Source organism: Haliotis asinina, chromosome 14, assembly GCF_037392515.1.
Source record: "Haliotis asinina isolate JCU_RB_2024 chromosome 14, JCU_Hal_asi_v2, whole genome shotgun sequence".
In the NCBI taxonomy this organism is placed as follows: domain Eukaryota; kingdom Metazoa; phylum Mollusca; class Gastropoda; order Lepetellida; family Haliotidae; genus Haliotis; species Haliotis asinina.
The window spans coordinates 45,482,431-45,498,345 of record NC_090293.1 but is presented as its reverse complement, the minus strand read 5'-3'; the positions used below and the strand labels follow the sequence as shown (position 1 = coordinate 45,498,345).

At 38.5% G+C, this 15,915-nt stretch overlaps 1 protein-coding gene across 1 annotated transcript in view; it reads right to left on the bottom strand.

Moving 5' to 3' along the window:
- The window catches only part of LOC137261424 (atrial natriuretic peptide receptor 1-like), a 53,569-nt gene extending 38,235 nt beyond the window's left edge, over window positions 1-15,334 (bottom strand). The window contains exons 1-2 of the mRNA XM_067799171.1: window positions 14,685-15,334; window positions 5,845-5,964 (exon numbers count right to left, since the gene is read on the bottom strand). Of these exons, the coding sequence (XP_067655272.1) occupies window positions 5,845-5,964; window positions 14,685-14,943 (379 nt within the window). The 5' untranslated portion in view covers window positions 14,944-15,334. The remainder of the gene's footprint in view (window positions 1-5,844; window positions 5,965-14,684) is intronic.
- Between the last annotated feature and the right edge of the window lie 581 nt (window positions 15,335-15,915).

Genomic DNA, 15,915 nt, shown 5'->3' with positions numbered 1-15,915 from the left:
GTTTGGGTGCTCGAATCTGCGACCATCCCATCCGGATACAAGCAAGGGAGACAACTCAATGCAACACACTTTGCGAAACATATGTACCCGTTCGTGGAAAGGTTCGTCATGATCGTAACATGCTGCATGGTGTGAAATATATATGCTTACACTCATACATACTAACATGCACACGCACACACAAAAACACACATACACACATACACACACAGATACATACATACTCACACATACTTACACACACATATATAGATACACATACACACACATACATGCATACACACACATACACGTGTGTGTGTGTGTGTGTGTGTGTGTGTGTGTGTGTGTGTATGTGTGTTTATTCGATATATTTGTATATACATAGATTGTAATCAATAGGTTGTTACCGACAAATCGGTATATCAATAGGTTACTACAAGCGAATCGATGTACACGTACATAAGTAATGATTCTCCTTACATACTCCGTCCGTACATACCTATTGTAGTAAGTATAAGGTCAACCAGTGTAAACTGTACCTACTGAAGGGAGTGAGTGGGTGAGTGAGCGAGTGAATCTGTCAATCAGTCAATCAGTCAGTCAGTCAGTCAGTCAGTCAGTCAGTTTACACGCTTTAGTCAATGAAGAATCCAGCAACGATCGACGGTACGTAAATGGAACGTTTAATCGCCACGCTACAGTTTAAGCAACGTGATATGGTGTGCATATAATTAACACCATATAAAGACGTACGTATTTACGGGCATATAACCTTGACCTCATTTCGGTATGCAGGGTTCCGACCCTGACCTCGTCCTCGCTGTGTTCGAATCCCAGATGCGACCTGATAATGATCATTGGTTTCACAACACCATACGTGGATTTCGCGAAAAATACATACGACGTAGATCGTTCTAGTCTTCCATGTCATAACTAAAATAGTGTTTATACTCGCATATAATCTATATTTGGGTCGAACTCTGATGTGTCGAATTTTGATGTGTCGAACTACGGTTGTCTGAATGTAAATGCTAGGCCCCAAAGTAATCCTTATTAAGTAATTTTACGGTTGTACTGAACGTCGAATAACTCGAACCATTTACATACACCCAACTTCAACACAATGGTGATTGAACCTTACATGGGGTAATAATTTTCAAGTGCAAGATTTCGATATGGGCACATGTGATAATATGCCATGTGACCGAAAACTAGCAACATGTGTATGTCAGTATTATGTTAATGTGAATGATATAAACAATTCTTCAATATCATACAATTATTTTTATCATGCACACATCAGAAGTAGTTTAGTGTCAATACACATGATGATACACTTTGTTCATGTTATAACCTCTCAAAGACACGAAACAGGGAATAACGACTCAAGGATAAAGTTGCTGAAACTAGTACCATTTATTTCACATACGACATGCCAAGAAGAAACACTATCTTTCATCGATGGACGTTTTTTGTCGTTATTTTCAGAATGTCTTATGTTAATATTGAGTAGTGTATACTTTTCAATAAGCATATACATTCTGGTAATTAAGTAGTTGTAATTTCTCATAGGTATGTAAATTTAATCTACAACCTACATTACTGCTTCCGATGTGTTTTAACAGCAATAAAAAATACCTCCAGCAACTGGAAATAATACTGATGATATATTTTTTCCTGAAAATAATGCTCTGAATGGCTTGTTTGGAATATGTTTAAGCAGAACTGATATATGCTAATGTGAAAAAAATCGAACATGTTGCATTTTTCATGTGACATCAAATACATGTTGATTTGTTATACGTTTCTGTGTGCTTTTAATGACAATTCACTTCAAGTAAAGACTTAACGATAACTGTCTCATAAATATGATCTTCTTCTGTAAATCAGAATCATGTTCTTAATGCACGCTACTCTCGTAAACGCCATATAAACATCTATTGTATTTTTAACTGGAACGTATTTAAATCAAATGATAGTTCGGATTACTGTCTTTATGTAGGTGAAATACAAATATAATGACTTGTTTAAAACATCAACCAGGATGTAGAGAAAGGATTGATCGGCGTGTTTCGTCGTTTATCATTTGGGGATAAACGAGATTTCTTACTTCTTTACACTGAACAATTAAATTAATGCCGATGGGCAGGTACTCGTCCTTCCTCTAATGATTTATAACAGAAAAACTCCAATGCTCAGACACGATTAGATAATGCTCAGACATTAAGAACCTACAAAGATTCATTAGAAATGTAATTTATTTGTCTGTTTGATGGCGATGTTTAACGTCGTTCTCAGCAGTATTACAGGTACGTCAGTCTTTAAATAATTGAATCTGAACCAGACAATCCAGTGACTGATGTCAGGGGCATCGACCATCTAACTGAATGGAATACGATGATATTAAAGGTAACATTATCGTCCTTAACAATGACTGATAGATAGCATAACCGTTAAGTTTGTTCTGTATATCCTTTACGTGAGATTATGACTTGACGCTTCCAAAGTCGCATTTCAGCCTCTGATTGTGTATTGCATCGTGCATCCATTCGCAATACACTAACGCTTGCAGGTTATTGACGATACGTAAAATCATCTATTCGGTAATCTCTATGTTTTGGTTTCCGGGAGAGGTCTGTTGGAAATGTACTATCCTAATTGAAGAGGTTTCAGTAAGTGAGTTTTAGCTTAATGTCACTTTCAGCAATATTTCAGAAATATCACAGCGGCGGACACAAGAAATGGACTTCACGTGATATATCAAAATGGGAATTAAGTATGCAATACTATAAGGGTAACGCTATTTTTCAGGGTATTAACATTAGCAGAAGCCCGAGGTCTTTCATTAAAAAAATGCCCTGAAAAATAGCGTTATCCTTATTATAGCTAAAATGAATAGAATTTTTAATAAAATAAGAATAAAAACAGCGGCATCGGTTTAATCGGTTAGAAGCATTTATTGCCACCAACAAAACGACGGAGGTCACTGACACATTTTACAAATATAGACACGTCACAGAACAACACAAATGACGTCACTATTGAGAGTGACGACATTCGACCTTGACCTTTGCTCATACTACCAGCCTCCATTGTTTTCAGTGATCAACAACGTTAGACTTCAAGTCGATGTTTTCATTGCTGTAAGTTGTCATTTTTGGTACAGTTGTTATGGTTGGAACAGGCAGGAAAGTGCATAATGACACAGGCACATGAGACGAATGTGAGCCAGATATATGGACAATAATGAACCCAAGTTCAACCGAGCTACCTATGACGTTACCTAACAACGGGCTTGATAATGGCCCGTCGTCAAGCATTTTGAGGGCATTATCAAGTTACAGTGGCCCGCTCATTTCTGATAACGTGCGGTCGTTTTAATGATAATTCTATCCATCTTAGCTATAACAAGTCTTCAGATTGACGATATTATGCCTATATCCCTCCAGAAAGCTTATCGAAGTACTCCGTTGACCATGTTTTAGGACTGACTGAGTGAGTGTTGTTTTACGTCGCTTCTAGCTATATTCCGGTAACATCACGGCAGGGGGACACCAGAAATGGGTTTCACACATTGTGCTCATGTGGTCATGTTCTTCGAAGCTGGTGCATCTGTTAATATCTGCATCTTAATTGATATGTGATTGGATTTCCTTGAATAGCTTGGCTTGAATGTAATCCATCAAGATCCTGTAATATGCGGGTATCACAACAACACGTGTAGTCACGATATCCGTTGATTAATCTTTAGCTCCGGCCAAAAGACTCGGTTGACAAGACTCTGTACTTCTCTCTAATTGACCTAACATGGCCACCTGGATTGTTTTGTTTCCAGAACATGTTCGTGTTAATCGGTATACTTTAAAATATGTCTGTCTTTATCAATAATAAATAAAGATGTGTCCGTAAGTAATCAAGGAAACTGATTAAAACTGACGTGAACATTGTGGTAATTGACATGAAGGTAACTTACTGACTCGGACGTTGTTTGTAAATACATTTATATAATTTAATATTTATTTATATAATAATTATTAATGTATATTAATGGTATGTATATGTATATGTTTTACTATGTTTATTTAGTTTAGTTCTTGGTAATCCAGAATCGAAACAAGATTATACCTTAGGGTTACTTACTTGCTATCGTGCTACAAGGAAATAGTAAATGTGATGGTAGAATTTGTGAGTGCATTCTACCATCACATTTACTATTTCCTTGTAGCACGATAGCAAGTAAGTTACCCTGAGGTATAATCTTGTTTCGATTCTGGATTTCCAAGAACCAAACTCAATTAGAAATAAACTTAGTAAACATAGAATATATTTCATGAGGAAATTGTGTTTCAATTATTAATGAAATGCTCCAATTGGAGTTTGTTGCCTTAGCAACGCACTATTTCCGCATCCAGCATTCACCACAGTGTACTAGAATGACAACAACGTGCTTCGATTCTGCAAAGCTGGTGTTTAAGGGGTGATGTCTTAGATACACAGAAAAATATTAATACCTTATCAACTTTTTTCAATCTTTAATGAAATATGGATCGATTTAGTTTGGAAATAGTTGAAGCCTATACATTATAAACAGGAGACATCAGAAAAAGACTTAACACACAGTAATTTAATTGAACCGAAACTGTATTTTGTCTTAATGAATGAGTACTGTTTTACGTCCCTCTTAGCAATATCAGAGCAGTATCATGGCATGAGAATGGACTCCATTATACTATAGAACAACTTGAACCGAGTTTTTACCTTGAACAACTTCCTACAACTCCAACGTCCTAACGAATGCATATTATGATTCACGGGACAAACAACAATATTGACACGTCGGACTAAAATATAATTCGTAATTGATTTTAGTCAAAACATTAAAACATATTACATATTATCAAACTGTCACTAAAATGTCGACGAAACAGTTCAAACATCAGCTGGTATTGGCAGACAACCTGCGATACGACACATCAAGGTACTAAAATTTTAGTCTCAACGATATATTGCCAAAATATTGTACTTTGAAGCTGCGATACGATACGAAACGAATGCCGATATAAGAGTGGCGATACGATACGAATGCCAATATAAGAGTGGCGATACGATACGAATGCTGATATAAGAGTGGCGATACGATACGAATGCCGATATAAGAGTGGCGATACGATACGAATGCTGATATAAGAGCGGCGATACGATACGAATGTCGATATAAGAGTGGCGTTACGATACGTATCTAACATCAACTACAAAACATCTCAACATCAAAACAAGACCAATTTTAGAATGTTTCGTTTTTCAAAGTTCATTCGGAAACGAGATAATGATTACAGGTTTATACACGGACTTTGTGAATGTTAATAACAGTGCTATGTTAAACACAGCTCTTGACGCAAGAAGGCCCGAGAAAACGCTCGCACAAATTTAATTAGCTTGAAAATAAGCTCGCATAAATATTAAGTCTTTTTTTTTCTTGACAGATAACGCGAATCAGCAATATTCAAAGTTAAACATCGATGTATCGTGACCCATTTGAAGTATCGTATCAGGATATACGACAATATGAATCGTATCGGCGGTACATGAATAGATGCATCGATGCTTGTCGATGAATCGCCACACCACTACATCAGGTGCCAACCTTAACCATGATCCATGTATAAAATATATCACGATCAAAGAAAGATTCATTGGTTTCAGGCACCATCCATATGAAACGTAAGTATATTTGCCTTTGGCTTTGAGATGCTCCTCAACCTGTCTATGTCTAAGTAAAGAAGAGACTGATAGCAAGAGTAACTACCCATGCAAGAACAGAGTCATCAACTCCGGATTTTTAAGGGCAATGTAAGTTTTCACCTGTTACTATGGGGATGTTCCAGAAGCCAGCCAATCGCGCGACGCCGTCCAAAGCATATGCACAAGCCGGACCAACCAGAGCAATGATATTTTCCCTGTAGAAGAGTTCAGCAGCAACTCCTGTAAATAAAAAACAAACAAATTAACAATTTTGTATGTTTGAAAGATTGTATGTTTGCTCTATGCTGTTTCCTTTTTTTTCCTCTTTCTTTTTTGTTTGTTTGTTTGTTTTGGTTTTTTGGGGGTTGTCTTATTCCTTTTTTTTGTTTTTTGCTTGTTTTTCTTGTTTGTTTGTTTGTTTTTTGTTTTGTTTTGTTTTCTTTTGTTTTTGTTTTGTTTTTTTGTGGGTTTTTTTGTTTTTTGTTTGTTTGGGGTTTTTTTTTGGGTGGGGGGTTGGGTTGTTGGTATTTTTTGGGTGTTACACTGATCGTTTTGTATTGTTGGAAGAACGTTACTTGGAATGAGGACAAGGATGCTACTTGTGGTTTCTTCCTGATACCGGTTTTGTATTGAGACCATACAAATAACCAAAAATATGCTGTTTTGTCGTTTTAATGCATAGAAGATTGTACAGAATAAAGCTCAGATTAACACTTGTTGAAATTACTTAGAGGGTGTTCCGGGATTAACTGTTTGTTTGTTGTTTAACACTGCTCTAAACAATATTCCAGAAATATAGCGACAGTCTATACGTAATGGAGTGTGAGCCAGACAATCAAGTGATCATCATCATGAACATCGACAATGATATGTGTCAACCATGTCAGCGAGTCTAACTACTCGACCACGTTAGTCGACTCTTACGACAGGCATGAGTGGCTGAAGACCACTTGTAACCTTGATCTTCATGGGGAGACCGACATGGGATGTAGAAGACCAATCCTGACCCGGATCTTCACGGTGAGCAATACATGGGTTGTTGAGCACCAGTTCTAACCATCGTCACGGGGACACAAGCATGGATTGCTGAAGATCAGTTCTAATCCAGATCTTCACTGAGAGACAAGTATGGGTTGCTGAAGACCAATTCTAACCAGGATGCTCCAGGACGACACTCCGGGTAAAAATACTGTACCATCCAATCCTCATTTTATTTGTATATTACGTCACTCAGCAGAAATATGTAACTTTAAGGTGTAGTGAAATAGCACCGTTTTGAGGTAAGGAAATGACAGTTGGATTTCAAATCGGAGGAGAGGGTTAGATTCTTGAGACTTTCAATCGCGGCTGGATATTTTTGAGAGACAGGTGCCAGATCAGACATCTCTACAATTAAATCAACGAGCCTTAATCAGACAGCATTGATCTTCGCAATTACAATACAATAACAACTGTTGTACTTACCATGCAAGTCTGACCATCCGATCCCGTTAGTCGCCTCTTACGACAAGCATGGGTTGCTGAAGACCAAATCTAATCTTCACAAGTGCTGAATAAGTGCAATTGGTGAAAAGTGTATGAGCAAGTTTTGCCACCTCAGCCGAATCCCGCTGTATGCTCTGAGCTACACGCAGTGTGTCCTTTTCAAGCATTTTCCTAATGTCCATCATAGGAATGCACTTGCTAAGGCAACAGGGCATATATACTGAACAGCAAAAGAAACGCAAATCTGACCTTTTGTCAATTTTTAGATGACATAACAACATTAACTCTCACTAATGGGTTATTTTTCGAAAATTGCGTTACATTTGCTGTTCATTATATTTTATTTCATATTTCATCGAAAAAATTCTAATCCGGATCTTCACGGATAAAACATTGATGATGTGTATCTGCACCGGAGGCCCTTATCCAACGTAAACGCTATTTTACCAACGATATGTTTCAGATTTACATGTGTGACTCCATATCCTCTCCATGCTGTGATGAAACACTACCTGTTCAGTGAAAATCTAGTGGGAATCTTTTTTTTTCAGACAGTACTCTGTTGATCTCAGCCTCTTGCACTGAGGAAGAGTAACAACAATAAATGACGTGTAATAGATTTTCTGTTGGTTGTGAGGTGTCCCCAGTATTTACTTTGAATTTTCAATAATTTCCATATGTGTGCATTGATTACTACAACAAAGCGTGCAGGCAGACGCTAGAATCTACACAGGTTACTGTTTTAGCTCTAAAGGTCAGCTCAATAACCGTTAGCACGTGATGTTTTCTATCGTGTGTTCTTTAACTGCTAGTTTAAGTCTGCGGTAAATATTCTATATTTTCTCGTATTGACGGGTCTATATTTCCTATGAGTTACCGTGCAACAATAGGACAAACAAGTAACGTTGCAGGTAACATTATTTCATTAGCTTTGTCGGTTTGATCAGGGGCGGTGCGGTAGCCTGGTAGTAAAAACGTTCGCTCGCCAAAAACTCGGGTTCGATTTCATGCATGGGTACAATGCGTGAAGCCCATTTCTGGGGTCCCTGCCGTGATATTACTGGAATATTGCTAAAACTAAACTCGCTCACTCACTCTTTGATCAGAAGCTCACCTTTGCCCCACGTTTGAATCAGCAATGTATGAGAGTTGAAGTGTGAAGCACATTCATAATTACCAGATGACAGAGGTATTCACAGACTCTACATCAATTATAGTGTGAAGAAATTTCATAATTACCAGATGACAGAGGCATTCACAGACTCTACATCAACTATAGTGTGAAGAAATTTCATAATTACTAGACGCCAAAGACAGTCACAGACTCTACACCACCTGTAGTGTGAAGTCCTTTCATAACTACCAGATGACAAGGGTAGACACAGACTTCATCGCCGATAGCGTGAAGTCAGTTACCAGATGACAGAGATAGTCACAGAATTTACATCAACTTTAGCGTGAACTACTTTCATAATACTAGATGACAGAGATAGCCACAGTCTACGTCAAATGTGGTGTGAAGTACTTTCATAAGTAGTAGACGACAAAGACAGTCACAGACTTCATCACCCATAGCGTCAAAGACAAAGACAGTCACATCACCAGATGTGTGAAGTACTTTCACAATTACCAGGTGACAGGGTTAGTTACAGACTTCATCACCCATAACGTCTTGTACTTTTAACAAGAACAAGACGAGAGAGGTGGTCACAGATATTCTGTCGCATCGTGAACTACTTTCATCAGAACGAGATGACATGGTTCTGGTTGCCTTTATCGGATTGCAGATACCAATCAGGTAAAGCAAATTAGCCACGCACACCGGAAGTCAGTCAGGATATTGAAAATCATACTGCCTAATTTCCACGCGAAATTACAAAACATTGATGCATTAGCCCAGGGCAATAACATCTTCTACACAGAATAGAACATTTCAGCTTATGCCTGGATAGAGAACTTTAGTGAATGTTCACGTCAAGCTCAGCACCGGTAACCGACATTTTATAATTTGTTCTTGAAGGCCACGTTCTATGTGATTTCTGCTTCATTCAACACCGGCCATTAATTTGACTGAAAGGTACTCTACAACTGCCATTGATTTCTGTCCCCGTTATTGCAAAAGGGACTGGTCAGTTCTTTTTCCCGGAGACAGATCAAGTCCACACAATGGCAATGCCTTCGATGAATAATTAGGGGTCCGTATTTTCCCCAACGTTAAGAGTTGGTGGGATAGCCTGACCTGTGACATAGCTGAAATATTGCTAAAGCGTAAAGCTAACCTCACTCACTCCGTGTATTTATTTGTCTTCCACCTCATCCTGCTGAATTGCATTAACTGGGATCAAAGATTACGTCGTTGATCTCAGCTTCTGTATTCTTACAAGGTAGCCATACTGAAATCAACTTTTTCCTCAACTTCAGCTGCTAAAATAATACCTGCATATTGACATATAGATCCTATCAGCAGTTTTGTATTACTTTCTAAATGTATAATCCCTAATGACAATCGTTCTTCATTGTGTCTACGAATCACCTTCGTACAAAGAGCAAATGATAAGAAATATATGACTGTATGAATATTGTTTTACGCCACATCAGAAAAAGTGCAGCAATGTAACACCATAATCGATCTTACAGAATGTTGTGAATCGAACCTGGGCCGACGAGGTGAGCGAACGCTTTCCCCATCAGACGATCCAGGCGCCCATTATTCGTGAGAAGAAGAAACTATGTTGTGGCAGAGTTGTACATTAGTGCCGATCGTTCCTTCCTTCCTTCCTTCCTTCCTTCCTTTGTTACCCCGTACGAAGATCCGGGTAGGAATCTTCAGTAACCCATGCTGGTCGACTAACGCGATCGGATGGACAGCCTAGCCGACTTGGTTGACATATGTCATCGTATCCCATTTACGTAAATTAATGTTCATGCTGTTGATCACTGGATTGTCTGGTTCAGTCACTATTATTTACAGACCGCCGTCATATAGATGGAATATTGCTTAATGTGGCAATATACAACCAAACCAAATCAAATCGTTCGATCGTTCGTTCGTTCATTTGTTCGTTTATTTTGACCACATTTTGGGATTCTCCAAAGAGGAAAGGTTAACGACATGAATTACATTGAAGCTGACTCAATGGAAATTCTGTTCACATCTAACTCATTCATCCAAAACGTTCTCAGCGCTGTATAAAATAATTGTCCCTTGTCCATTCATAAGGACACACGTAAAACCAATTTCTTCACGACGGAAATGTGATAATGATGACTTCACACAGAGAAAGCGATCAGCAAGTGATTATTATGTCTAAGATAAGTGGAAAGTCGTGTTTATTTGAACATACTGGAAGTCGTACCAGTCTGACCCGTCATATTTTGGTCTGTATGACCCTAACGTTTGTCATCTGTAACCAGAGGGATTATCCTAACGATAAACCTTCCCATTATCTGATAAAGTAATGTCTCTTTCATGTTGCCTCTGTGTATGACACATGGTTATAATCCGTTACGCATGACAATGTAAGTAGTGTGGCGTTACACTGTTTTCAAACAAATCTCTACGGTATTATCAGTTAAATATCCTAGGTACACAAGAACATATATCTATGGTGTTCACATGTAAATCTCTATGGTGTTCAGACGTAACCTCATACGGTACATGCTATCCAAGGTATGCAGACATAAATATCCAAGGTATGCAGACATAACTCTCCGTGGCATCCAGACAACATGATCTGCACTATCCAGACATAACTCTCCAAGGTATTCACACATACTTGTCCGTGGTACTCATCCCTAACTCTCAAGTTATTCACGCATACCACTCCAAGGTATTCAGATATAACTCTCCGGGGTGTGCAGACATCACATCCCAAAATGTTCAGACATAACTCTCTCCTTTATTCACACACATCTCTGCAAGATATTAGACATCACTCTCATACTAATCTCCACACAACCATGTATGGTATCCACACTTAACACTCGATGGTATTCAAACATAAACGCAGTTTTGATCGGTATTCACAAATAATTATTCGCGTTATATCTTAGTTTCTAAAGCATGGACTCTACAACTTCAAACATATTTCTCTACATTATTCACACATAGCATGCGCTGGTTTTCACACATCACACTTTACGGTCTTCACACATGCCTCTCTCGGGACAAAACGCTCATGTACTCTCTACACAAAAATTGTGATCACTGGCAAGATGCTAACAAACTAAGGTTCACAATCGTCGTTGATAGATCTGAAAGATCGACAAATCGATGAAAACTTTCATAAACAACATCGATTAACAACAGCTTTGACCCATGTATTGAAGCATTGCACAATTATTTCTAAGTCTTACCCCGAGGCTGAATAATTAAAGGGCTGGTATCCTAAGTGGTAAACAATTTCATGCTTTAGGGGAATATCAATAAGAGCATTGCGTAAGCCTAACGAGGTAGCGGTACTTGTATGGAGTACAATCAATGATTTGTGATGATCAGTTGTGATGATTTTTACATTTATCTGAAAGTGAACACTCTGCCATGATGATATGTCACTATCACTATCATAACGAAATATTCTAAACGTAACAAACCGCATGTCCAGAAAGTTGGGGCATTTATAGACGCATTAATAGGTAATAGGTGAAACAAAAGTTACTTCTTGCATGGACTGAACATGATCTGTCACATAAGAAAAGTAAAGAACATAAGAACTTACTGAGCAGAACAGGAGTGTGATAAAATTTTAAAAACAACTCAATGAAATCTTTAGAATCTTTGGGGAAAAGTTATAGGGTCGTCAAAGACACCTGAACAGGTACTGGTACGCGACACGTTCATGGGTATGTTAAGGTTAACAGTTTACTTGCCCGTGCGTGTATTTGTGTTGGATGCAATCGTAGCGGAAAGATAGGGTCACCTTGCATCATCCCAATTTCATACTGGTTCAGGAACACCTACTTAAGGCATGAGAATGGTCACCGTCTTTAGAGAGATATCTTTATGATTACCAAAATGTTTTTCCACCGAGCAATGAACATCATGACAAACTGATGAATAAGAAAATGATGCAAGATACTTTTGCTATGAAATGTACCTTAATATAACTACATGTATACCGTTCGCTTACGCTCGCGTCTCGTACACGTAAAGACGATAAGGACCCCTTAAAGAACAAACAGCAAAGTAATTTCAAACCATATGAGGCCTGCCATGTGTGGGTGAGTTTAGTTTTACACCCCTGTTAGCAAATTACCAGCAATATCGCGGTGGGGAATACAAGAAGAGAGTTTTACACATTGTACCCATCTGGGGAATCGTCCGGGGCTTTGGCTCGACGAGCGGACGCTTTAACCAGTGGGTGATGTCCGTGAAGATCACGGTTAGAATTGATCTTCATCAACCCATGCTTGTCCTGTGGGTCAGGCTTGCTTATTTGATTGACACGTCATCGTATCACATTTGCATAGATAGATGCTATGGTGTTAATCCGACCCAGTCTTGATTATTTACGGACTATCTGACATTGCTGAGTGTGGCGTTAAGGAACCTTAAAAACAAAGAGAACGTGACTTCTAAATAGAGCGATAAAATGTCGCCATAATACAACAGTGGATTTTTCAATAATATACAGTGGAAGTTGTGGTCGCTGAGCGGGCTAGGCGTTGACTTTGTGTGCTGGCGATTAGGTGCCTGACTCTGAGGGTTTGGGTTCGAATCCCGGATGGGACTCAACCAAAAAATTATTAGAATTTGTACTTTACTAAGAAAGTGAAATCCCAAATATGACATATGTTGCATTTGGCCACTTTCTAAATGGCATCGTGTAATCATAGGTCTCCATAATAATTATACATCTTGAAAGCAGAATCCATTATCCATTTCCGATAATAATATAAACAATATCATACTGCATCCTTGCTCATACTTATCGTCATTCGTGAATTTTAGTTACATTTCTATCTATTTAAGCTGACTTTAATATTTTTGCATTTATGGATGCATAAACAATAAAACCGATGAGCACACTGTGCAAATCCGCCAAGAGTGGTGTTCGTAAGTTCAAAGGTCATTGTTGGTTAGACTGGATCAAGTTCACAATGGTTAGGATGGTTTTCCAATCATATGATTTAGAACGGTTCTTGGTGAGATAAGTGTCGACACCTTACGAGTTATGTGTCATGTCGTGAGCTAATTATCAAGATACTGTTTGTATAGCGACATATTTATAGTACAGGAACAGCCTTTAACTGGCGCCATGATTGGTATTATGTTGGCAGACCATATGGGGTTTCCCAGTTCCCGGTAGTGTGAAGACGTGGTATTTTCCTGAAACTACTTACATATATGTTTCTATATATGGCACTGGCACATTTAATCTAGTATTTCGGATTCCTGGTTTCCATTAAATTTATAGGGAAAATACTACTTTTAGTGTCAAACTGTTCTCACACTACTTGTTTTCGGCATTGGTCAAGCTACAAGTTTTTGCAACTATTTCTACCGTCAATTATTTTTGTGTACATTATTCTTAGAAAGTTGCAAAATGTGTATGTTCAAAATACTCTTTAAGGTTCTAAAAAGTAACAAAGGATACATTATACTAAGCCTACGTAAAATGTACTTACACTAAGTCTTCACAGAGACAAAGCTCATTATTGTAAAACATTATAAAATACTTACTCACTTTCTACGACGCAACGTTCATACATCGACCTTAAACCCGACATTAGTCAATACATGAGTAATACTTGGCAGCAAAGATGGAATAAACAAGATTCAGCTTTATGCCACACAAACTTGACTGTGATTCTTACCCTGACAAATATGAATCGTCATGTGATCATGTGATCCGAAGATGTCGCACTGGACATTCTCAGTATGCTCACAATACGTTGCCATTTCATATGGTATTCCCATCAAGCGCCATTGTTGGAATGTGTTGATATTGCTCTTATTCGCTAAAGGTTCCTATAATGGTTACACTACTTTTGGACTTTTCAATACTATGTATTAGTACTTTATAATTCGCATGTTTGAAGATCAAACTGTATGATAAACTGTAGCTTTTAAGATTGTATCTCAGTTTTTACAGTTTACTGTGATAATGGACATACGTGCTTACGATCTTTATCGTTTTCTTCATCAGAAGAGTATTTTTTCAAACAGCTGCAATATTGGTAATGCGGCTTAAAGCAACACTTACGTACTAAGAATGCCTCCGTGTTGGGGGATAATAATTGCTGCTAAGAATATAAGCATCTTTTCATATTTTTTAACATATGCCCTTCCCCGCCCAACATATGTACATTCTGTGTGTTTATCCTCAGCACAATACATGTATATTCCAAGTAAACCCCATGTATCATAGTACAACATGTATGCATCCAAAATAAATCCATGTGTCCTAGGTACAGTTTACGTACACCTCAACCCATTCCCTACTGAAAGAAAACCCATGTATGTGAGGGTTTACCTGTGGCGTTCCGTGCACTACATATGTCATCGTATGGTCTCTCCACAGGTACCAGTTGGTAACTGGAGTTGAGAATCTCCCTGTTCACCTTCTGAAACGCCAGTCTGATGGCAGGGCCTGTCCTCTCAAAGCTGTATGGGACATCGCTCCCCGAGATCAGCATCACCCCTACCTTGTACTCCGTCACAGCCCTAACCCCGAACACATGCCCGAGTACTATCCCAAGAAGAAAATATATATGCATCGTTAGTTCACACATATGTCCAAACGTTCAGCTTGAACTTGCTGGTCCATCTTCTTCAAGATTCGGTGTTCCTAGCAGGACTATTCAGTATAGTTGAACCTTCTTCTGATATATAACTCCACCACTAAGTGTCACCTACATACTTTGCTTGATGTCCTAGAATGAACCTGGTCCATGTGTCTATAGCGAGAAAAGGAAGTAATGTTTCTCAGCATCAAGAACGTATGTCTCCCTTGATCATCTCAGCTCACAGACTGTACTTCTGTGTCTGTTACGTCTGTGTCAGTGCTCTTGCAGTTCCTCATTGATCCTCTGGTGGACACTAGAAACGACTGCTAGTACACAGGTTAACGTCACAACAGACCAAGGCCGCAACTTTTCGTCTCGTGTCTCGCGACTCGTCTGTCAGGTGGGAATGCGCGTTATAAACGGGCGTCGAGGATGGTATTGATTTCTTTCAGGTGGAACTGGGCGGGTAGATACAGACGCATACCTATACTACCTACATGCGCTTCCAGCGAACGTTTACCTGTATATTAACGTCCTCGTAGCCTAATGGATATTTTAACAATCCAAGTTCGATTACAAAATAATGAAGCCAAATGTCGATGTGATTCGCTAATGATCAGTGTCATTATAAAAACCTTATCTTGTAGGACTGATGGTTTTAGTCAATGGTATTATTCTCACTGAATGTGGCGAAATCTATTCTATAACACTCCTCGCTCACAGTTCACTTCCAACAACGCGGGAAATATGGGACTCTTTTTTACGAGTGCTGTAATTGACTGAAACGCGGCGAAAAATAACTCATTCAAAATTGTAAAAACAAACATGTATTATTTTTAGCAATACATTAAAATTTCATTTCAAACGAAAATCATAACGTTGTACCCTAAATCATCTTTCCATAAAGCCCGATAAAGTAGTTTACGGTAGAATGAGACAACGTTGTACCCTAAACATGTTTCCACAAAGTCCGATAAA